Source organism: Pinus tabuliformis, chromosome 7 (assembly GCF_031772625.1).
Source record: "Pinus tabuliformis cultivar Carrire ecotype Pingquan chromosome 7, CPIR1, whole genome shotgun sequence".
NCBI lineage: Eukaryota > Viridiplantae > Streptophyta > Pinopsida > Pinales > Pinaceae > Pinus > Pinus tabuliformis.
Window position 1 is genome coordinate 1,543,657,316 of NC_142293.1, and position 26,109 is coordinate 1,543,683,424.

The following is a 26,109-nucleotide window of genomic DNA, read 5'->3' on the forward strand; positions in this document are numbered from 1 at the left end:
TGTATCTTTACTAGACCATGCTTATTGAACTATGTAAAGTGATTTTTTTACTTGGGTGGTGATGACCCACAGTGTTCCAACAACAATGTTGTAATCCTAGAGGTCCCAACTTTAAATTTATGTCAACCTAGGGTTCGTACGAACTTAAAAGGTATGATGCACTATAAATAAAAGTCATAGTGTTTCTTACTTCTTAATGCACACTAACCTATGAAAGAAATTGTTCTTTCTGATCAAATGGAAGGGGTGAGCATGCAGATCAATAGTCATTCAGCTTGGTCTACTCTTGCAAGAGATGAGAATGCAGGAATTATAGTTGTTAGAAACCAATTATAGAAAATAAAGTTGTAGGAAACAAACCACGGGAATTAAAGTTGCAGAAAATGAAGTACAGGAAAGTAAAGTTGCAGGAAATAAAGACTATGTTATATTGCAATGAAAAGAAATACACTAAGGAAATCAACCCTACCCTACTTTTGCAAAAAAGCAAATCTATCCACACAGAAAACAATAATAAAGCAATCTGGAATCCTATAATGTAATCATATAGATGTGATAGTTTTCTTCTCAACTTCCCCTCATTCATTAGATCATGTCTAAGATGACTATTCAAGGTATCCTTCAAATGAACAACATAAAAACATGAGAAATATGAAAAACTAAAGCTATCGAATATGTTCTACAGGAAGCTTTGTAATTCTAATGGAAAACCTATAGTACTACAGGAAACTTCCCAGAGTTTAACTATGTATAGCAGATTCATGAAAGGAAGATAACAACTGATAAAGAAAGTTACTTCTTGCACATGCAACTCATGATAAAAACTTAGCAATTGAAAAGCATCAGATTCCTAGGTATCTATGAGAAACATCAAAATGCAATATTCACTAAACTTAATTGTAACAACAAAAGAAATTATGACAACCTAAGAAATAAACATGGAAATGAAGTATAGAAAGTACAAGAGGGTTTCCAGAGCACTTGTGGGTGGGCCCTCCCCAAGGCGCTCAGGAACTTGAGTGAAATCAACAGTGGATGCTTACCAAAAAAAATTGTTTCTCCATTAATTCAAAGTTGACATGGCACAAGTCTGAAAATGAAAAGTTGCAGAGCTGAAAATAACAAAATAATATTATTTTCCTTTCAAAAAGCTATCTCTCAACTAGCTCAAGTCCTCTTTGTTACTAACCAAAATGGGTAACCCCCTAGGAGAAAACTTTTCTCCTACATTTGACAGCCAGTTGGTCAGCCAGACAACCAGCAACCCTTGCCAGCCACCATTAGTTGATGACATGCCATGTGCCTCTGCCACTTGCATTAGCCATGTGCTTCTCACCCATCCGACATTAGAACATGGACGAAGGTGGGCTGCCACTCAAAAGGTACTTTGATCATTTTGCAATCGGATGCTTATATTTGTTCATTTGGGGGCATTTAGTATGGATAATGGGGTGATCTGGAAGATTGACAGACCTTGACCATATTCTCGTTCTCTTGTTTTACCTGGGCATCTTAATCTTTGATCCTAACCTAGAGGGAGCTTCCTTAAGGCCTTTTGGGTTATACGAGGGGCACTACTTGGGAAGCCCTAATTGAGATAGCATAGTTCCATCTTCCCAAATACCATACTTAACACCTTCCATCTCACATTATAAGCCTTATGTCACCTCCATTCTTTGGGTACAACTTGTCATTGGTTCTTGGGGATTTGCTACTCATATGTTCACATACATTGAGTAGGACCCAGGAACTTTGCCCTAGGAGGTTGATGCGACTAAAAGAAAAAGAAAGAGCATATCATGGTCACAATAAAATAAAGAAAGAAAAATCAAAATGTAAAAGATGGTCAGGGACGTTAAGATTAGCACATGGGCAAAGGCCTAGCATGAGCTCTACCTCACTCATATGGCCATCACTCGGTTCCTGAGCACATGTTGATCCATTACATCATAGAAGGAACCCTTGCATGTCCCAAACTCGATGAGCGATAAACTTACTCATCTTAAAGGGTAATTAAACTACTACATCATACAAAGCAAGCTCTAGCCCTTTAGCTATGAGCGGTAATACAAGGAAAAATCAAAAAGTAAAAGGTGGAAAAGAGAGGTGGAAAACCAAGGCCAAGGTCGTAACTCATGCATCCACGAATGCTCCCTCCTCACACATATACACTCAAGATGTGGACACCCCATCAATTGGTCCCTTTGACCATGGCACTTCGCCCTCAAGTCTTCTCCCCTCCATTTTCCACATTATTATTCACTAACACCTATCAATTGAAGGGTGGACTAGGGAACTGTTACTTTCGCTTAGGGGCTAGAAGCCCTTACTAGGGTTGACCATTAACCACCCATAGGTCCATACCTAGGGAGAAAACACCTTTGCGAGATCATGGTCCTGATTTTGGAAAGGGATCCCTATTTGAAGTATTAAATTGCCCTTAAAATTCAAGTTTGGTTCACTTAAATGCATTATTGATATTTATACCTAATGATTGGTTGCTTTCACTACAATCCATGTTGTTCTTGTCAAGTGGTTCAGTAGCCCAATCCTTGAACACCTACTCCATAGGTACCCAAGTCCTTATGAGGCATACGTTGGCAACAACAAGTGAAGCATTGAGAGTTTGGAGCCTCCTAGTAGCAGTATCAAATGACACATGTCCCTAAGCACCTCCAGCACCCAGAATATTGGCTAACTTTGACCCAGATTTGAGGATTCTTCAAGATGACACAATTGGACCTAGCATGCCCCAAGCTAACCTTCACACAACTTGATAGGCAGCAATGGATTCAAAGCCCAAATGATGATGGTCTCACACTGAGAGACTAAGGAGGGCTTGTTGCATCAAAGGAAGCCCTAACGCTGAAGGAGAGGAGGGTCTTTTTGGTGTTTTTCCACAACACTAGAGAATCTAGGTTAAGGTCTTAGAATCTCTTACATAACCAACTCAAATGCCACAACAAACTACTTTTCACAACGAAACAAATACAAGTACAACAATAAATCAACTAGTGCACCAATAGACAACTTTTTACAATATTCAACAACCCAACTTCGTTATATTAACAAATTGTAATACAATTGTATAGAGCTCTCGTACCAAGGATCGTCGCCCTCATACAATCACTAACACAAGAATAAAAACTAGGCTTTGGTGTCAGTCCTTCGACAATCAATCTACCCTAAAGAAGATACAATTGGCCTACTAGATGATGTAATGCACTATGACAACTCCACTTGGTTGTACCCTGAACACATTTGTTGCTCCTTCTGCTCCCAATCTGCAGCAACACCAATCTACCTCTATCAATGGATCGTGCTCCTTTAGGTCACTGAACACGGCTCACCAATCTTCCCTCTAGTTGATCATTATTCAATCAACAAATCAACACATAGGGTCTTCTTGTGAGTTGTTCACAACTCCGTTTGTGAACAACTCCTAGACTACCCATTGCTGCTCCTCAGCTCTTTAGGACTTCTTCCTACTATTGCCTTCCTGTGCTGCTCCAATGAAGACAAACTTAGGGCATGGATGGTTGCTCACTTCTGTTGTAGATGTCCTTCTCTTATCAGCGAACTAGGGTTGGTTCATAAGCCCAAATGGCTGCCCTTATGCCCCCAAGAGATAACCCTTAGGCTTCTCCAAATCCACCCTTCTTACGAGTATCAAAGTCCTTGTCTACAAACTGATCTAGGGCATCAAAGAACACCTTACTACTGCCCTCCAAACAGACCTTTAGATGTTATTCCAAACTGTCCCAAACTAGGACTTTATCCACTAGCAAACAAAATCAAAATGTCAGTTTTTGTAGTATGGAATGTGTTCTAGCCACGAAATTTGGTGGAATACATGAGATCTCCAAAACCCAGAAATTGTTTCTGGAAATTCTGCCTAGAAATGACTTAATTAGATTATTAATCAGATTTTAAATATTTCCTAAGTCTAAACTTAGGGAATATGGTTAATTAATCAGTATTAATTAAGTCAAGGCGAGAATCATCTAGAAACTCACATGGATTGATCCAGAAATGATCCAAGACATCGATTATATTTTAATCTTGGTCGTTGGTGCTCCAACAGTGGATTATAAATGGAGATTGATGTGGTGATGGAGAACACACCAATGCAAATACTCAGTTGCCCAAGCAATTCGATTTTCTTAGTAGCATTAGCTCAGTAGAGAAGATAGAGCCAGAGGGTGAGTAGCAGGTGGAAGAGGAGGATAACAGCATTCTGGGAGGAAGGTTTCCAGTCCCCGGAAGAGGCAAAGGAAGGAAGGCCGAAATCCTCACAGGGCCAGCGTAAGCTTTGTGCAGAGGGTGACGCAGGAGTCTCAGCGCAGAGGCTAGGGGGTAATTTCGACGGCAGAAATTAGTTGTGGAGTGAGAGAAAATTCTCACAGTAATTTTGCCAGTATTTTCCTCAGATTAGATTGCAAGTTGGGCATCTATATTATTGTACTCATAATTGTTGTTGAAGAATAATAATAAAACCCTCATTTGTTGCACCGATTTTCCCGCATTGGATTTTTCCGAGGACAATTGTCAAAAAATAACTCTGTCAAAATTCTTATGCGTGTGCAAGAATTTCTCAGTGTTCAGTATTTTATTTTCCGTAGTATTTTTATGGTGAAAATTGTAGTTGTGATTTTATTCATTGTTTGTCGTAGCAAATAAACTGCATAATTAAATTTTCAGTTAGAAGAATAATTTCTAGTTGTTGCAATAGATAAAAATTTCACATGGTATTAGAGCACAGTTGATCAGCTAGAGAGCTCAGGAGTACGAAGGAAAGGAATTTCGGTTCTCAGCAAGGGCAGCAGGCCGAAATTCCCAAGGGCAGCGCAATATTTTGCTAAGGAGCTGAGTTGCTTGAGGAAAAGTTCGATTTTTCTGAGAGGGGCAGAAAAATTTGATCCTTCCAGATCGAGTGATTCCAAAGACAGAGGAAGAACCTCAGTACTTTCATTGGGAAAATCTCTAGCTGGACACAGAGGTTTTTGCAACAGTTCGCTAGAGCAAAGCCATTGTCGAGGTGGAAAAGAGGAATAGCACACTATAAATTCTTTAGCATGGACAAAAGTAACATTCAGGAGACTTCAGATTTGTCTTCCAGATTGGAGGACGAATTTGCTTGCTTATTAGGATCAGCGTCACAAGGTGTATCGTATATAGACAGTGGAGCATCAGCTCACATGACAGGGGTTAGAGAATATTTCTCTAGCTACAAGGAGGAGCAGATGGACTTCCAAATTACTATGGGAAATAGAACAAAATGTACTCCAGTGGGGAGAGGTACCATAAAGTTTCAGACGGAATCAGGAGCAAGCACCAGCATTACAGATGTATTGCATGTGTCAAGATTGGGTATGAACCTGATTTTAGTATCCCAAATACAGGATAAGGGGTATGATATTCAATTTGTAGGGAAGAAAGTGTATGTCAAACACCCATGCTGGAAAAAGCTAAGACAGATTGGAGTTCAAAGCAACAGATCATATTGTACCAGTTACAAATTGATTCTCCAATCGCACTAATAGGCAATGATAGTAGCAGTGGGAAGGAGTTGAATGAGTTATGGCATAGGAGAATGGGGCATCTACACCATGGAGCACTCAAGACGCTCAGAGAAACAGTAATAGGGGTTCCATAACTTGGCACGAAACATGATGATTTGTGCAGAGAATGTGTACTTGGGAAGTATGCTAAGGCAGCATTTCCAAGAAGTGACAACAAAGTTGATGGCGTGTTAGGACTCATACATTCAGATATTTGCGGCCCGATGTCCACTAGAGCTCTCAGTGGTGCCGAATATTTCGTCACCTTTATTGATGACCATTCCAGGAAAACCTGGATCTACTTCTTGAAGACCAAAGATGAGGTCTTCGATCGTTTTAGAGAGTTTAAAGCTCTCGTGGAGAATGCGACAAGGAAGAAGATCAAGGTGCTTCGCTCAGATAATGGTGGAGAATATATTGATAAAGACTTCACAGATTTTTGTGCGAAGGAAGGCATCAAGAGAGAATGGACAGCTCCATATAATCCACAGTAGAATGGTGTAGCAGAGCGGAAAAACAGAACCATTGTTGGAGCTGCAAAGGCTATATTATATGAACAGTATCTACCCAGATTTATATGGGTAGAGGCATGTAACACGGCAATATATATTCAGAACAAGACTCCTCATAGAGCATTGTGGAAGAAAACGCCAGAAGGAGATTTCACAGGGAAGAAGCCACTTCATAATTTTTGGCAGTGTTGCTTATTGCCACGTGTCAGATGATAAACGTACCAAACTGGATCAGACTGCAGAGAAGGGGTTCTTCGTTGGGTACAGCAAAACCTCAAAGGCATACAAAATCTACATTCCTAGCAATAGGAAGATTGTATTAAGGCGAGACATGAAGTTCATGGAGGACCAAGCTTTCAGGTGATCTCGTGAGATGCCTGCAGGTGATCGGAATAAGTCAGCAAAAGCTTCTTTAGTCCAGCGGCAGGGGAAACCAGTGGGACAGGTAGGAGGACAGTCACAAGGATCGAATACTGTGACCAGTACCAATATTTCCTCAAGTGCAGGAAATTCGAGGAGTTCTCAGCAGAGGCAGTATGAGGAGGAGTTGGTTGAACCTCCCACGACTAGTGACAGAGTCAACAGAGAGGTTTGTCAGACATTGGGAAATGCAAAGGAGTTTATTGGAACTCCTAGGATGAACAAAAGACAGTGCAGACAGCCTGATAGGTACCAAGCGTTGGTGGCTCAAGTTGCAGAACCTTTCAACTTTCAGGAGGCCGCACAACATCAAGTGTGGGTATATGCCATTGTAGAAGAGTATAGCTCTATCATGACGAATGATGTTTGGGAGGTAGTGCCAAGGCCGGAAGACAGATTAGTTGTAGGTTTTAAATGGATCTACAAGATGAAATATGTTGCAGATGGTAACGTGTAAAAGTACAAGGCTAAGTTTGTGGAAAAGGGGTATGCACAAAAAGAAGGGATAGATTATAAGGAGACCTTCACCCTAGATGCCAGATACACTTCTATCCAATCAGTTATATCCCTAGCAACTCAAATGGGATGGCAGATTCACCATATGGACGTCAAGATAACCTTCTTGAACGGAGTGATAGAGGAAGAAGTGTACATAGAACAGCGAGAGGGCTTTGAGACTCATGAGAGGCACACTCATGTGCACACTGAAGAAAGCTCCATGCAGACTCAAGCAAGCTCCCAAGGCATGGTATGGTAGGATTGACAAATACTTGCAAGTTGCAGCAGATGGGATTCATCAAGAGTGACGTAGATCCAAACCTTTACTATTTGATGGTGGAGGGTGAGCCACTCATCCTAGTTTTGTATGTGGATGATCTCTTTTTGACAAGATCATCAGGACAAGAGGAACCTGGCAGCAAAGTTTGACATGAAGGATTTAGAGTTGATGCACTATTTCCTAGAATTGGAAGTGTGGCAAAAGGGTGGGGAGATCTTCCTTAGGAAAGGAAGATATGCTACAGATATTTTGAAGAGGTTCAGAATGCAAGATTGCAAACTCCTGTCTACGCCCATGATCACCAACTGAAAGAAGATAAATGCATCGGATCACAAGAATGTCGACCCCACCTTGTATAGAAAGCTTATTGGGTCTCTCATGTATCTGGTCAACACTAGGCCAAATATTTGCTTCGCAGTCAACACCATAAGTCAATTCATGGTAGAGCCGAAGAGGGTACATTGGGCAGCAGCGAGGCATATTCTGAGGTATGTTCGCAGCACAGTCGAGTATGGGTTGAGATATACTCGAGGGGATGACGTCAAACTTTGTGGATATATAGACGCAAATTGGGCAGGCAGTTCTGTGGACAGGGAAAGTACCTTTGGGTACTGCTTCAATGTTGGATCAGGGATGGTTTCTTGGTGTAGCAGGAAGCAGAAGTCAGTAGCATTGATCTCTGCAGAAGCAGAGTATATGGCAGCCAGCACAGCTACGTGCGAAGCTATATGGCTTCGGAAGATGATAGCAAGCTTGTTCAAGCAAAGGCTGGAGGCGACTAGTGTCTACTATGATAATCATAGTTGCATGCAGTGTTTAATGACAAGTCGAAGCACATCAATATTCGGTGTCATTTCATCAAAGATTGTGTACAACGTGGAGCAATCCAACTACAGTATGTTCCCACAGAAGAGCAGGTTGCAGATATACTCACGAAAGCTCTAGGGAGAGCTAAGTTCGTCTATTTCAGGGAACAAATGGGTATGGTGGAGAACTCGTTTCAGTAGCAGGGACAAGCTACTTTGGATGATTCTCAGTTGCAGATGTTGCAGTTGTAGCAGCAACAAATGAGAGGGAGTTGCAGCGTTGGCAATAGTACAATAGGATCAACAGCAACACATATGCAGCGTATATCAGAGTTGTGCAATGGTTGGTGGGCAGCAGCACCTAGACATCAACAGCGTGACAGAAGATGATACAAAGACAGTGTGTTGTGGCAGGGTGTGCAACATTAGAACACATTCCTCGCTAAGAGGTAGTGTTAGTTTTTGTAGCATCAGATGTGTTCTAGCCACGAAATTTGGTGGAAATGATAGAATACATGAGATCTACTAAACCCAGAAATCGTTTCTGGAAATTCCGCCTGGAAATGACTTAATTAGATTATTAACTAGTTTTTAAATATTTCCTGTCTAAACTTAGGGAATATGGTTAATTAATCAGTATTAATTAATTCAAGGCGAGAATCATCTAGAAACTCACATGGATCGATCTAGAAATTATCCTAGCCAACGATTATGTTTTAATCTTGGTCGTTGGTGCTCCAACAGTGGATTATAAAAGGAGGTCGATGTGGTGATGGAGAACACACCAATGCAGATACTCAGTTGCCCAGGCAGTTCGATTTTCTCAGTAGCAGTAGCTCAACAGAGAAGATAGAGCCAGAGGGTGAGTAGTAGGGGGAAGAGGAGGGTAGTAGCATTCGGGAGGAAGGTTTCCAGTCCCCGGAAGAGGCAAAGGAAGGAAGGTCGAAATTCTCATAGGGCCAGCGTAAGCTCTGCGCAGAGGGTGACACAGGAGGCTTAGCGCAGAGGGTAGGGAGGTAATTTCTATGGCAGCAATTAGCTGTGGGATGAGAGAAAATTCTCACAATAATTTTGCCAGTATTTTCCTCATATTAGATTGTCAGTTGGGCATCTATATTATTGTACTCAGAATTGCTGCTGAAGAATAATAATAAAACCCTCATCTGCTCCACTGGTTTTCCCAATTTGGGTTTATCCGAGGACAAAATTCTGCTCCATCTGTCAAAATTCTTATGCCTGTGCAAGAATTTCTCAATTTTCAGTATTTTATTTTCCGCAGTATTTTTACAGTGAAAATTGCAGTTGTGATTTTATTAGTTGTTTGTTGTAGCAAATAAACTTCATAATTAAATTTTCAGTTAGAAGAATAATTTCCAGTTGTTGCAATATATAAAAATTTCACACAATACAAGAGAACAAACATAACTTGTTCTACAACCTTCTACTGCTCTCCTTGACCTTGGATTTTGTGCAATTTATAAGCTCTGGTTAGGGCATATGTCAGCCCTAAAATTTGCTCCAAAACCCTGCATTCTCCTTCTCTTTAAGCCCTCACACCTGCACTTGTCTTTCTGTGTATGCTTCCTAGAGTATAGAGTCCTTCTAGGCCTCTTGGCCCTCCCCAAGGGATACCCTTACTACCTGCAATCACACAAAAGTTTGCGGCCCAAACAGAAGAAGGAAAACACCTCAAACTTTGCACAAGATTGTCAGATTTCTTCTCCAAATCATCGGCCTACCTTCTATCAAACTCAACCTTCAAGCTATCACAGAAATCACCCCAAACAAAAGTCTATTCCTCCTTCGCTTGAGCTCCTTTGATTTGCGGCTAATTCAAAGGCAATCTTCCTTTGATACGCTGCTCATTGGATGGTGAAATGATCCTCCAAGAAGAAGGAAAACACCTCAAACTTTGCACAAGACTGTCAGATTTCTTCTCCAAATCATCGGCCTGCCTTCTATCAAACTCAACCTTCAAGCTATCACGGAAATCACCCCAAACAAAAGTCTATTCCTCCTTCGCTTGAGCTCCTTTGATTTGCGGCTAATTCAAAGGCAATCTTCCTTTGATACGCTGCTCATTGGATGGTGAAATGATCCTCCAAGTCTCTCCTTTTTATATGTCTCTATGGGTGTAACGAACAGCCCTTGAAAGGGCACCTCTAAGTCTAGGCCAACTTGATTCTTTTCCATTCTTTGACACATAAAAATTAATGTCTCCACAATGACAAGGGCTCTCTTGGTGCTTGAAGTAGCCCCTTGCTCCTCTAAGGGTGCTCTATCATCTCCAAGTGCCAAGTCATCAAATCTCCTCATGGATTCACACCCACAACTTTGGGTGCAAAGCCCACAGCTTGGGTACTCTTGCCCACAAAGCCCATGTGGGTCAAATTCCTCCACAACCCTGTACCCTAGGGTTTGGAGTACCTCCCAAGCTACCAATCTCAACACTTTTCATAGTACTGAGTCTTCTACCTTTATTAGCAAAGGTCAAGTCATTTACACCTCAAGTTGTATGAAGGAATGCAAAGCAAGAGGCTGCATTATGTAGTATGTCTGTGATCATAACAGTTATTCTTCAAGTCCACTAGGAATCAGATATGAATTGTTGATTTTGGATAGCATCGGATGTGCTCTAGCTCCGAAATTTTGTGGAGGGGCTAGAACACATGAGATCTCCAGAACCCAGAAATCGTTTGGAGAAATTCCACCCGAATGAGGAGTTATTAAAATAATTAATATTTTTAATGAGTTCCTAAGTCTAAACTTTGGAAAATAAAAATATTAATGTATATTAATAAAAATATGGGTGAGAAGGTTCTAAGTGACGAGGATCAAGCCTGTTTTAATCTTAGTCGTTGATTAGAGATTGGATCACGGCCGTTGATTCATCAACAGGAAAAGTTTAGGAGGCTTAAGGGTCAGTTGGAGATACACCAAGAGATCAAAGAGTTCGATTTTTTTGGGGCATGGTTTGCTGAGAAAGTTGAGCTAAGTGATCTGAGTTGCAGTGAGAGGGGCAGTTCAGCAGAGGGACTTCAGTCCAAGGCCGAGGATACATAGCAGAGAGGCAGAACAGCAGCAGGAGAGACAGCGCAGCTCCAGAGAGGGTGACGCAAAAGCTAGTGGGGTTGATGCAGAAGCTAAAGGTGTTGACGCAGTTCCCTAGAGGCAACATTAGGGTTTTCTGTGGGGTAGAGAAAGCAACGATTCAGCATATCGACTTAGAGCAAGGGAGGCTCACTGGAAGGGTGACACAGCTCCTAGAGGAGGTGACGCAATTCCAGCACAAAGCTTGGAGCAGCCATCGCTGCCCAGCACTGGGAACAACAATTGTCATCTGTGGGGTTTGATCATCCAGTTGCTGGAATTGTCAAAATATTTGTCTCCGAATAGAGGTACTTCTGCCAGGGTTCTTCTTTGTTGGGTGAGCCGGATTTGGCACCCTAGCTGTATTCAGAAATCTGCCTAATAATACAAACCCTCTATATGTTGCACCAATGTTCCCGCATTGGGTTTTTCTGGGGACGATTGTCCAAAAATAACGGTGTCCCTTGTGTGATTGTCTCAGTTTATTTCAGTTCATGATCTGTATGTATGTTTAGTCTGCAATAGTGTTTTCATCGTTGTTTAAATATTTAAATAACTTGTTGAATGTAAAGAAAATGTAGGAGATGATAAACCAGTGATTGCAGTGGGATTTCTGATGTGTAGATTCAAAAATTTTCACATGAATGACCACAAAGGAACATATGTTGTAGGCACCGAAATCCAAATCTACCCAAGGCTATTATCACCAATCTGATATAATGCCCTCCATGCTCAGATGGCAACATCATAATACAATTCCTTACGTCAGAGCCCATACAATCTGTACCTACCCTTTCACCATCATTGGGATGGAGCACAAAAGTGTTGTATCCCCCTCCTGGTTACCCCAATTCTGCCCAAGAAACAATTGTGGCCCGTGGGTAACATGCACCTCTACGAGAGATAGGGAACAACTTGGGGGATAATAGAGCAACCTAAATTTTCGTGCATTGCTTATTACCGAATAAAGGGCTTCAAAAAATATAAGCCAACAAAAGGTTATCATCGGTTGGCCACTAAGTTGGAACTAGACATTAAGACTAAACAAGATATAGAGACTCAAGTCCAAAACAAAAGACCTGGCTTTACAAACTCAAAGCCATTTGGAAAGCTCCCTTGGAACCTAAAAAGCCTATTTTGCACTGTCTTCGGTGCACAACAGCTTAGCCACTGAACAACATTTTAAGTATTTCGGAATGCCTCAGCCTAAACACCATCATTGTGTGGAAAAAATGGAACTATTAAGCTTCTAATTTGGTTGTGTAGATTTCCCAAGTCACTCTGGGATTGGGCTGCTAGATTCTGCAGTCAATTATTTTCCCCCGCCCATTTCTTGGAAGGCATCCCTTCCAGGAGACAAACTCCCAAGGACCGTTGAGCTTAACACAACATAGTAGAGACATATTGTATCACATTTGGAAAAGAAGAAACAAATGTTTATTTAAGAATGCATAAACCAATTATTTTCCCTCGCATGATAGCTCTTGAATATGTGCACATTTGCATTTGCAGACCAAGGTGTAGAGTATAGACAGACAATGTGGAGATGGAAAAGGAACATTTACGCGCATGATTAGATCTCTAGGTTGGAGCACCATGTACCATGAGTAGGGAACCTTGGTCGTTCATTCCCCAGCCCACTCACAATATTTTCACCCTCAACATTGAGTTGAACGTGTTGTTTGTGAATGCTAAGAGTGGCAAAAAAGTTGGCACTCAATGTTCCTAAGGTGTCTCAGGGTTTGACAAGTCTCCTATTATTCCTCTGGGCATTTCTAAACCAGGATAGCCTATGAAACCCAAGCAGGGAAACAGTGGATGGGAGTCTATCCAAGCTGATCCTGAAACCTCAGACAAAAGATATGACTCTATGTACTGGTGATTTTGTTTGTATATTTGGTTCACTTAACCTGCATCCAGCCCTTAATATTATTTTCAAATAAAATACTTCAAGCAAGATCAAGAATATGGATGACTTTTGCTGAAAGTATTTGTTGAATATGGACAACATAAGCAATTTTTTAATGTTTAAGATAATTGGAAACATTTACTTATGCTGAGTACAAAACATGATATTTTTTAATTTGGAATTCCACACTCAAACACATCATGAACAAAACCGATGTGTTGTTTGACTTGTATGCAAGAAAATTAAAGTTCAGGTAAAATTATCAGATTAAATCAATGTTCACACCTCCAAATTATGTGTTGTGCAGAACTATAAGCTCCCCACCATACAGCTGATTGTGGAGAATAAGTAATCACAGACATACCAAAGCCTCTATACAGGCCACGAATACCCTCTGTCTTCAAAATTTTGGTAACGACATCCATGGCACCATTATACTTTGTTGCCCCAGGAAGGCCCTGAACCATTAACCTTTGACAAACCTGATTATACCAGCACGGGAATTAGAATACGTAAGAAAGTGAATACTGCAGATATCTTGTTAAGGAATGAAATTTAATGAGTTTTTAGATGTTTAGCTCTAACTTCTTCTCCTATGGTGTTAGCTACAGTCCAATTTCAATGGAATGGAATACCTGAAATGTTTATCACCAGAAAGTTAAACTTCACAAACTAAAGTGAATCTAGGTCAATCAAAGAGTGTATGCCCATTCAAAGTGAAAAAGACTTTCCCTGGAATGCTTTACATTGGACAATTTCGGAAAACATAACACACTCAATGCAAGGAAAAACAAGCTCAAGCCCATTTGTTTCTGAAGCATGGACAGAGAACAGAAAGATCAAAGACTCAAGAAATGCTCAAGAAATGCCAAGGAAAAGAAGATACAAATATGCAAAAGACAAAGGCTATCTCGAGCCTTACCAGGTCACCTCACATAGTTTTTAAAAACTCAGACCAAGTTGACACGGACTCAGCCAACTGCTCGGTTCAGCAGGCTCTGAAACATTTTTTTCTCAATCTGGTCAAAAGCTGACCTCATGAAGATTGTAACTGTTGCCTTCAGATTTTAATATGATGTCTTAAGGCTTTGCTTCACATTTCAGCTGATTGATACCAGTAGCTAGAGGCTATTGAGAGCCTCATTTATTAATAATTATGTATTTTGTTGCTGATCTATATTGCGCTCAGTGCCATTTCGATATATGAGCCATTGAGCAGACTTTGCATATTTTGTCTCTAAATGGTTTGAAATCTTAAAAATAATTTTGTTATTAAAATTTAAATATTTTATGTATCTTTTAGTAAACCAACTCATTGAAATCAAATCAGTCCAAGCCCAAGTCCGAATTGACCCTCAACCGATTCCATGGCGAAGTCCGAGTCTTAAAACATTGCATACTACTATCTCAAGGCTAGGATGACAACACTTAAAACACTATTCAAGTGTTGGGCAAATATGACAAATAATTGCCCTTAGCATTCGGGCCACAATATGAAGGCAAATTTATGAATATACTGGGCAGAACTAGAAGTATATCAGCCACATGGAGGATATGAAAAGCACTAGTGATTAACACTTTGACAAAACACCCAGAACCACTAAATCAGCCTCCTGCATCCCTATCTCTCACTCCAGTCAATCATACTGGTTCAATACAAACAACGGATTGAGAAGCTAAAAATAAAAATAAAAAAGCAGAGCATATGTTTGAAATTCAAATACTAGACTGTATATAAGATATAAAAGCAAGTATACAGTTCCTGTTCTTTGGGGCAAAAACACTTTCCAAAATTCATTACAAAATCCATCAATGGACAACAACAGCGACAGATATAATAAATGTTCAATAAAAAAAGTCTACTTTATTCATTACCGACATCCCTCGCTTATGCATAACTTGCACAACTTGTTTAAGCTCTTCTAGTAATCATGTTAAAAAATTTCGATGCCTTTTTTTGCCAACACTTAAAGAGGTTATGCAAATTAGCCAACCTTTTCTCATTCCTTCTAAAACAACTGCATCTCCTTTTCCATAAATGCAGATAACATCAATCAAACATTCATAAATTTCCCACAATAGTAGAGACACGCATGCACATTTCCCCTCCCTATATACACAAGAAGGAAGAACATGTCTGCTTTGGCTCCAATATCAATAGAATAAATGTCTTTTTTTAAGTTTCCTATCCTGGATGCAAACTAAATTGCTAAATGAGATTTAAACTCAAAACTTCCCCCGGGTGAAACAGAGTGTCTTCTCCACATTTTAAACTCGGTGGATCTTGCCACAATTGAGCTTGCAAAGCCTTTACAGGTTTACTGTAGAGGAAAAAAATCATCTTTTTATCAGCTAATTTATGCATATTACTGTATTCCTCCAAATTTCTGGAGTGAAATTAATTCTTTCAAGTTCCAAATCACAACACATCAGCATAAAAAAATTCATCTACAAACAAATGATAGACTTTGGTTAATCAAAACTATTATATATTTTAAGGTACCTTCCTTTTTATCAGACACGGGCTTTTACATGTCCAAAGCATAAAATTGAGATTACTGAATTTTTTATTCTAACATTAGCCTGTTTGACTGAAGGAAAATCATGTGTTTTTATTTTTATTATTCTATGATTCAGAGAGATCATCTTAAGCATGAAGAAATAAGAAATGTTTATCCAAACTATCTTCTCACTTGATCAGTTTATTGCCTTTGTTGGTCTTAGTAATTAGTCCCAAGATACTATACAATTTCTTTAATATCTATTTTAGTGACAGGACCTATCTGAGTCCAGGTAGGCCTGACACATCCATAAACTAGGTTGGTTCAGACCAGACCCAGGCTTGACTTGACCATGTCTGACAAGACTCGACCAGACCTGCCAAGCCTCAGTCACACTCAGCGGGGTCTGAGAGGTCAACAAAGGTCAGACAAAGATTGCTTTAAAAGACCAAAATGGTCATTTGCCCTTACTTTTTCACTTTTCTCTGATTGTGTTTTGGAGTAGAGTTTTGCACTAGGGATTTCGGCATTTTAGACAGTTAGACCAAGGGCATCATGAATCGAGCTAGGGCACAGCATCAACAACCCACTTTTGCTAGCACAGAACGTCTACAAACTTTTGTAGCTGATTTACGCTTTCAGGGGAGCTTAGGCACGACTGCTACAAATCTTCAGTGCTGGTTTGATCTTTGTGAAGAGCTCAAGCATGACATTTAAAGATCTCCAGAGCTGATTTGAAACTGCAGAGGAGCTAGAGCACATTAATGATGATGAGAGACCCAAGCCATTTTTGAGGAATTGATGTAGTTGGAGCAAACCACTGATGCAGGAAGGCCTTCCATTAGCCCTCAATACTGTCAAAAATTCTAAAAAGGAAATCCTACTGCAGTGATTAATATGATTTCTTCTACTACCTCAGAAATAAGTTATCTACTGTATTCTTACGGCAAATATAGAAAAATATTCTACTGCAGCCTTCACAATTAAAACATTGCAGAAAGTAAATGTAAGTAAAATGCTGGCACATATACAAACACAATGACACAGTTATTTTATTATTCTTCAGCAAAAATCAACATGTACAAATTACACCCAGCAGTATAGAACAAGGCTTTCTGAGAAATATTTACAAACGTTCCTGAACAAGTATCTGAGAGAGAGGTTCCTCCACCCTCTGCGTCTCTCTAGCTTGCCCAGTGTCACTTTCTCTGGCCTCTGGACGGGCCTGCGCAATGCCTGCGTCACTCAAGCAAGTGCTGCCTCTCCCAGCATCAACCTGCCCAGCGCGGTCCCTTCTACTGCTCTGCGTCTTCATCCCTGTCTCCCTGACTGATGCTGAACCCTCTGTCTCTCCTCCTCCTGCAACTCTCCCTCTGAATCGATTTTCTCTTGCCAAACTTCGACTAGTGAGAAAATCAATTTTACTTGGGCAACTGAGTATCTGCCTGGTGTGTTTTCCAAATGACCCTCAAGCCCCTTCTTATATCTTCCTGTTGGGCAACCAACGGCCTAGATTAAATCATAATCAAAGGCTCAGATCGTTTTGGCTTGATCTGTGGCTTTTTCTAGAAGTTTCACCCCTGATTAGATTAATACCCATTAATATTTTAATTTTCCTAAGTTTAGACTTAGAAACCCCATTATAAATATTAATTATTTTAAAAAAATCATTTCTGGGTGGAATTTCCCAAAACACTTTATGGGTTCTTTGGAATATATATGTTCAAGCCTCCCTGCAAAATTTGAGGCCTAGAGCACATCCGATGCTACCCTAAATCAAGAAATACTAGGCTCACATAAGTATTATGTCGTGATTTTAGATTTCACATTGGACAGTTTGTTAATGCTCATTTTGGTTTGTAACTTCATGCCATGGTCAATGGTATTTATTACGTACAATATACAATTTTGAGATTTTGAATGTGTTATTTTTGCATAATATTAAGTATACTCATTCATACCTAAATTCAAAGCAAAATATTGATATTTTTCTAGAAATTATGTTTATTTTTTGTATTTTTCTATTTAACGAGTTTTTTCCATATCCACCCTATTAACCTCTTTCCGCAGGGGTAATCCGGAACATTTTGGCCATGCCATATAAGCCCACAGGATGTGCCTTATAGCCCTATCAAGCAATGTGGGTGTGTGTTGTTTGTGAAAGTGACTCTTAGATCCTCGTTGGTGTGGACAGACATGGCTATTCTTGGTGTTGTTTGTTTCATGATATGTCTATCTCTCTGGCATTGTTGACTCTCCCCTGGTGGGTGGTAAACTCCCTGCCTTGATGGATGTTCTTATATCCTGGGATGGTGTGCAAGTATCTTGGAATAGGGCCCAGGGATTGCTAGGAATCATGGTTTAAGGGAGCACTTGGATCAATAAAGCCTTGTAAAAGTGATCAACATATGTACTTTTCATTGACATTATCCCTTCTAATCCCAGTGCACCCCCTACCCCACATGTTCCATGTGTCTTATGTATTTTGCACCTTCCTTTGGCCTTGGCTTTTACATCCTAATAGTCTCACAGTTCCCAATGCATTTGCATCTGATGAGGCATCATGCTACAGGTTTTGAGGCAAAGAAGGTATCCATTTGATTCTATATGCCTAGATGAACCACTTGTCTTTCGAAGCAATTAGCACGCCCTAACAAAACTCTAGTTATAGTAGTGGACCTAGTTTTGGGGCAAACAGGCTTTCCATGTGGCATTGCAAGCAACATAATTTGAAGCTAAGTGATGAAGTGGACAAGGAAGATGTGGCAAGCAAGTGAATTGTACAAGCAAAATCAGCTTAACGCTCTAGCCAAGATGGCATTTCCAAGCACTTGTACCACACTTGGGCACGACAACATTCTCTTTTGGGGCTATTTTGATGGAATAAAGGAAGAATATAAGGGCTAATACTGGAATGTTGGAGTTTAATGTGAAAATTTCTAGCCCCCGAGGACTTTATCAAGAATTAAGTGCAATTTACCCCAAGAAAAGGTCAATATCCTCCTAATCAAGTTGGTCGTTAGCATTTGAAGCAAGCTTAGCAAGCCAAATTTATCAAATAAGGCAAGAAAGGTCACTCCAAGCTAGACGTTGAGGCAATTAGCGAGCAAGTAAGCCCCATAGGGCTAAAGAAATCAAAGCAAGGTCAATTCAAGGTGAAAAAAAAACCATTATCAAGCAATTAAGGCAGTCGTTGGATGAAATGAACGCAAAGTAAGGAGGTCAAGACCTCTTGAAGCAAGTAATAGCCCATTGCAAGCAAAGTTAAGGAAACATATTGGTGAAGTAAAGCCCCCAAGGGCATTTCAAGCATCTAGAAGTCAATTTTGAGCCTATTTCCAAGCAATTTGACCCTACTACAGCTAGCCGTTTGCAATTAAGGAGGTCAAGACCTCAATTTGATGCCAAAGGGCCATGGATCCTAATGGGAATGGGGTCTTTATTGTTGAAATTCTATGGAAAATGCAGTAGAATACAATTTTTTGCCTGATAATTACTTCCTAAAGATTTTTCAAACAGTGTTTTTATATCACTGCTATCGTTGAATAATTATACTCATAAATATCAACAGTTAATGCAGTCGAAATAGTAAAGATCATAGAAAGACAGCCATGCACAATAGACAAAAAAAAAATTACACTTGGAAACCAAACCTTGCGAGAAAACTGTTGAAAAGTGTAACTAGGTTCGGTCTTCATAATGACATTATGATTTCATGTAATTGATGTAAAGAAGAAAAATAAAATTATTTTTGTAATACTTGAATCATGTGTTTCATGATCAAGGAATTTTATTTTTAGTTAAGGCTCCCATTGTGAACCTTTAGGATTAGTCATCAAGTCACAAAAGTCTATAGAGTCAATGCCAAAGATGAAAGACCCATTTGGATATGTTACACATTGTAGGAGAGAATTTATTTGTGTCATAAGCCATACAAGACCTTGTCACAAACACTCCTTGAATTTGGCCTAAGGATGATTCTAGAAAAGGCATGTCGGCCCAGGAACCAGTTCAAGTCGGCTTATTCTTAATGGACAAACCACTACAAATAGGCAGCTCGGCCTTCACTCTAGAGACAGATTTTCGGTCAAGGATAAATGGTGGAAAATAAGTGTGAATTTCATGAAGAAGGAAGCCTATAGCCAAGCAAAGGAAGGAGGTATCTTATCGAAGCAGTTTAGCATTGTTTTGGGGCTAGTATCTTCTCATGTGTGGCAAAAGACTAGGGTTTCTGCAGTAGTGTCAAAACAGTCCAAGAGGAAGTCACCAAAAGGGTCTCCAAATCAGCTCCATTACTAGCCGAGGTCATCTAGAGAAGTCTCCAAGTATAGCGAAGAAGGGAAACACCTCCAAGCTTGTTCTAGCTCCTCCCACGTGCGAAATTGCAGAGGTACGGATTACATGTCTGTGGAAAGAAGTTGAAAATTCAGGGTAGCCAAGAAGTGCAGTAAGGCAAGTTGACTTGTGTTGACTTAGGCAAGAAAGAGAAACAGTGAAGAAGGGTCTTGTGACTTGGTCTTTGAGAGGCAAATAAGTCAAGGGTCTTGGTCTTCGTATTCGTCAATTGAAGTCTCTATAAGAAGAAGAATTCGTTTGTGTTTTCCTCTCAAGTTGGAGAGGTTTTGGCCCAGGCCGATCGCCTACATTTTGTCTCTTGTCTCTTTATTGTTTTTGCCTTGGTAATTGTTTTATGAAGAAGAACACTACAATAATCTAAGTAAAGAGAAGATCCTAATCTAAAGAAGTAAAAAGCATTCACAAGTAGTTATCATTAGAAGAGAAATCTCCTAATTGTTATGCCCTAAATTACTCAACAAAAACCCAACATTCTTTTCATGAGGAGAAATTGTCTTTTCAGCAAGGTTTACAAATCAGCACTTTGTCTAGAAATCTGTGTCAATATACAAGTAAAAATACTAGTCATGTGAAATTTTGGATGCCCAAATTCCTACTGAAGCAACTGATTACGTTTCTGCTATTTGTTAATTATTGAACAAAATTATTTATTGTTTCCTACAGTAAACACTAAAACAAATACAATGTCATCATCACCATTTAAATAAAATGTGGAAACAAGAAACTGAACAAGAAAGAAATACAACACATCTACACAGTTATTTTTGGAGAAATGTCCCCGGAAAAACCCAGTGTGGGAAAACCAGTGTAGCAGCTCTAAGGGTTTTTTTATTATGCAGTAGTAATTTTTTAATACAATCTCTAGATGCCTTCCCGGCAATCCAATTACAAAGAATATCACTGACAGAGAGATAAGTGAGGTTACCTCACACTATCACTAGAAATCCTGGCTGATCCAGCCACTGAATGAACTGCCCCTGGCTACCTCTACGTTGCCACTGCGTCAGCCCAGCATCACACCCTCTAGGGACAGTGTCACCCCTTCAGCTAATCAATTTGTTGCACGAAACTTCAAATTGCACCTCCCCATCTCACCCCCAACTTTCGGCTTCTGCAATCAATTCCTTTAGCAAATTTTCGAATTCTCTCTTGGCTTTTGCGCTGCCTCTGCGTAGCTCTGCGTCAGCCTCTTTGGCTTTGCGTTGCCTCTATTGGATCTCTCTCTCTCTTCTCTGCTGGGTATTCTCCGTTCGAGAAAGATTTCCCTTCGGATACTATCCCTGCCCCTCACTACAAAAGATCACTATTGAAAATCTCACCAACAGCTGCTCTGCTTCAGAAAATCGAACTTTTGATCTCACCTCTATATGTTCTCCAAGTGCCCCTCAAGCCTCTTCTTATATCTTTCAGTTGGACAACCAACGGCTCAGATTAACTTCTAATCAATGGCTTAGATCATTTTGGCTTGATCCTCATCTTCTTCCAAAAGTTACACCCACAGTTTAGATTAATACCCATTAATTATTTTAATTTCCTAAGCTTAGACTTAGGGTCCCATTAAAAATAATTAATTATTTTAATAGAACTATATCCATGTAGAATTTCCAAAAACGATTTCTGGGTATTGGAGAATGCATGTGTCTAAGCCTCCTTGCAAATTTTGAGGCTTAGAGCACATCCGATGCTGCCAGAAATCAACACTGCATCTTAGCGAGGAATGTGCTCTAGCAATGCAACCTGTTGAAGCATCACCCTGTTCTGTAACATCTCCCTCTACGTTGTTGATGTCCGACATCCTGTCCACCAACTACTGAGCAAATGTTGCATTTGTACTATTGTTGACCCTACCATTGTCAACATTGCATCCGTACTGCAACTCCCTCATAATTCTGCATCCATGCTGCTGTCGGCACTGCCACTACCAATTACTGCATCTGCACTGCAACCTTCTCCAACTATTGTTGCTACTGCATCAGCAATGGAAAAACATCCAAAATCACTAAACTAGTGTTCACCATGATGCATCTGTTGCTGGAGTTTTGACTGCTGCTAGTCTCTACACTGATACTCTGAAGCCTCAGCGTTGTTGTTGACTTTGCTCTGTGCCAACTACACTGCTGCCAACTCTAGCTTTGCATTACTCAGTCTTTGGCGCTCCTAGCCACTGCAACTGTCACTCTGACACTCTACATCGACTAACCCGGTCCATCCTCAAAGATCCTGCCCATCTTTAGTCCTTTCGAACTACAACTCTAGATCTCCCCACCTCCCTCCTGGAGACGCCTGGGTTGTCATGGTGAACTCCTCCTCCTCGATCTTCGCGGCTACAACCTTCAGATCATGCTTCTCATCTTTGTCCTTCTTCCTGAAAGGGCACTGTGTTATGTAGTGACAGAATTCACCACACCTAAAGCATTTGATCTTCGAAACATATTTCTTCTTCTTTCGTTGCTCTTGCTGCCCCTTCGATGTGAGGGCTGCATTTTATTCCTCCTCCTTGGGCTTTAACCCACTGATGTTGCTTCTGTCAAGTTTACACTTGACCAAGTCCTTCCTCAGCTCCTCTTGCTTAAGATTTGCCCACATTTCATCCCAGATCAGCAAAGTCACCCTGCCTGGGATGCTCTGGACAAAGACTTGCCACTCCTCATACACTAAATTTAGGGCCAGTCTTACCATCTCGGAACCTTGAGGTGTTGACCCCATAGCTGCCAGCTCATCTCAGGTCTCCTAAAGCTTAGAGGGGAACGGATCAATACGTTCCCCCTTCTGCATCTGCATAGATCTCATCTTCTGCTCCAAGTACATCTTTTGCTGCTCGGAAGATCCTTGATACAACGTCAACAATGCATCCCACATCTCCTTGGCAGTGTTTCTGCCAGCGATGTGACAGACTATATGATCCTTTACTCCATCAAGGATCATTCTCTTTGTCTTCGCCATTTCTTCCTTGTACTTCTTCAACGGATCTAGATCTACAGGCTCAGCTACCACGCCGTCGACGTAGACTTTGAGAAAATGCTCATCCGAAAGGCATGACATCCTTGCCTTCCAGATCACATAGTTGGATGCACCATCCAACCTATCCTGATCTCTCAATCCACTGGTTGCCATCTCTGCCAATCGAAAAAGTCGAATGACCTCCTCTCTCCTGTTGTTGCTCAGCGAATGAGAATTTCAATTCCCTGGCTAGGAATTCTCTGAAGATGAAATTCCCTCAAGTGTCTCTTCTTCCTTCTCACGTCTTTCTGCCCAACAACTGCTTGCAGAAAACTGCGTCACACCAAGAACCCCTCTTCGCTAAGGCTTTTGCTGCACTGCTCGCTCTGTCGCTAACAAATTTCGATCTGGAAATCCTACCTCTCTGTCGACTCACTCAGAGAGAGATTCACCACGAAAATCTAGCCCTCCTAGCCTAAACTGTAATCCCTCTGGGATTCAAATTGTTGCCTCTGCAGGAATGTCGAACTCCCTTCCTCCTTCAGTGCTAGGATCTTCCGACACTACTCTCTTGTTCCACCTACTTCTCTGATACCATGTGAAAATTTGGATGCCCAAATTCCTACTACAACAACTGATTATGTTTCTCCTATTTGTTAATTACTGAACAAAATTATTTACTGTTTCCTACAGTAAACACTAAAACGAATACACTGTCGCCTTCACCATTTAAATAAAATGCAGAAACAAGAAACTGAATAAGAAAGAAATACAACACATCTACACAATTATGTTTGGACAAATGTCCCCGGAAAAACCCAATGTGGGAAAACTGGTGCAACAGCTCTGAAGGTTTTCCTTATTATGTACTAGTAATTTCTGAATACAATCTCTGGATGCCTTCCCAGCAATCCAGTTACAAAGAATATCACTGACGGAGAGATAAGTGAGGTTATCTCACACTATCACTGGAAATCTTGGTTGATCCAGCCACTAAAAGAATTGCCCCTAACGGCCTCTGCGCAGTCACTGCGTCAGCCCAGCATCACACCCTCTAGAGGCAACGTCACCCCTTCAGCTGATCGATTTGTTGCCCGGAACTTCGATTTGCACCTCCCAGTCTCACAACCCGGCTTCCAGCTTCTACAATCAATTCCTTTAGCAAATTTTCAGATTCCCTCTTGGCTTCTATGTTGCCTCTGCTTGATCTCTTTCTCTCTCCTCTCTGCTGAGTATTCTCCAATCAGGAAAGATTTCCCTTCGGATACTATCCCTGCCCCTCACTGCAAAAGATCATTATTGAAAATCTGATGCTACCAGAAATCAACACTCCCTCTTAGAGAGGAATGTGCTCTACCAATGCAACCTGCTGAAGCATCACCCTGTTCTATAACATCTCCCTCTGCGTTGCTAATGTCCGACATCCTGTCCACCAACTATTGAGCAAATGTTGCATCTCTACTATTGTTGACCCTGCCACTGTCAGCACTGCATCCATACTGCAACTCTCTCTTAATTCAACATCCATGCTATTGTTGGAAATGCGACTGCCAATTACTGCATCTGCACTGCAACCTTCTCCAACTGCTGCTACAACTGCATCAACAATGGAAACACATCCAAAATTATTGAACTGGTGTTCAGCATGATGCATATGTTGTTGGCGTTTTGACTACTGCTAGTCTCCGTGTTGACACTTTGAAGCCTCTGTGTTGCTGCTGACTCTACTCTATGCCAATTGCGTTGTTGCTGACTCTACTCTATGCCAATTGCGTTGTTGCTGACTCTACTCTATGCCAATTGCGCTACTGCTGACTCTACTCTATGCCAACTCTAGCTCTGCACTGCTCAGTCTTTGGTGCTCCTAGCCACTGCAACTGTCACTCTGACACTCCTCTACATCAACTGAACTGGTCCATCCTGCTACTACTGAGTTGGGCTCCCGTAGCAAGGTATTGACCTGAGAGGTGGACTCCTCAAGGATCTTGCCCGTCTGTAGTCCTTTCGAACTACAACTCAAGATCTCCCCACCTCCCTCCAAGAGATGCATGGGTTGTCATGGCAAACTCCTCCTCGATCTTCGTGGTTACAACCTTCGGATCGTGCTCATCTTTGTCCTTCTTCCTAAGAAGACAATGTGTTGTGTAGTGACCAAATTCACCACATCTGAAACATTTGATCTTCGAAACATCTTTCTTCTTCTTTCGCTGCTCTTACTACCCCTTGGATGCGAGGGCTACATTTTCTTCCTCCTCCTTGGGCTTCAACCCAGTGCTGCTGCTTACGTCAAGTTTACACTTGCCCAAGTCCCTCCTCAGCTCCTCTTGCTTAAGAGTTGCCCACATTTCATCCCAGTTTGGCAAAGTCGCCCTGCCCAGGATGCTCTGGACAAAGACTTGCCACTCCCTCATATATTGAATTTAGGGCCAGTTTTACCATCTCGGAAACTTGAGGTGTTGACCCCATAGCTGCCAGCTCATCTCGGATCTCCTGAAGCTTAGAGGGGAACAAATCAATATGTTCCCCCTTTTGCATCTGCATAGATCTCATCTTCTGCTCCAAGTACATCTTCCATTGCTCAGAAGATCCTTGATACAGCGTCGATAATGCATCCCACATCTCCTTGGCAGTGTTTCTGCCAGCGATGTGACAAACTATATGATCCTTTACTCCGTTGAGGATCATTCTCTTTGTCTTCGCCATTTCTCCCTTGTACTTCTTGAGCAGATCTGGATCTACGGGCTTAACTACCACGCTGTTGACGTAGACTTTGAGAAAATGCTCATCCAAAAGGCATGACATCCTTACCTTCCAGATCACATAGTTGGATGCACCATCCAACCTATCCTGATCTCTCAATCCACTGGTTGTCATCTCTGCCAATGAAAAAGTTGAATGATCTCCTCTCTCCTGTTGCTGCTCACCAAATGAGAATTTGAATTCCCTGGCTAGGAATTCTCTAAAGATGAAATTCCCTCAAGTGTCTCTTCTTCCTTCTGACATCTTTCTGCCCAACAACTACCTGCAGAAAACTGCGTCGCACCAAGAACCCCTCTTCGCTAAGGCTTTTGCTACGCTGCTCCCTCTGCCGCTGACAGATTTCGATCTGGAAATCCTACCTCTCTGTCGACTCACTCAAAGAGAGATTCACCACAAAAATCTAACCCTCCTGGCCTAAACTGCGTAATCCCTCTGGGGATTCGAATTGTTGCCTCTGTAGGAATTTCGAACTCCCT

General features: G+C 41.0%; 1 protein-coding gene across 3 annotated transcripts in view; it reads right to left on the reverse strand.

The window, feature by feature from the left end:
• The window catches only part of LOC149253777 (uncharacterized), a 186,641-nt gene that overhangs the window by 50,891 nt on the left and 109,641 nt on the right, over positions 1–26,109 (reverse strand). For all 3 annotated transcript variants that reach the window (XM_089460021.1, XM_089460019.1, XM_089460020.1), the window contains exon 3: positions 13,362–13,558. In XM_089460021.1, coding sequence (XP_089316147.1) covers positions 13,362–13,558 — 197 coding nt within the window. The remainder of the gene's footprint in view (positions 1–13,361; positions 13,559–26,109) is intronic.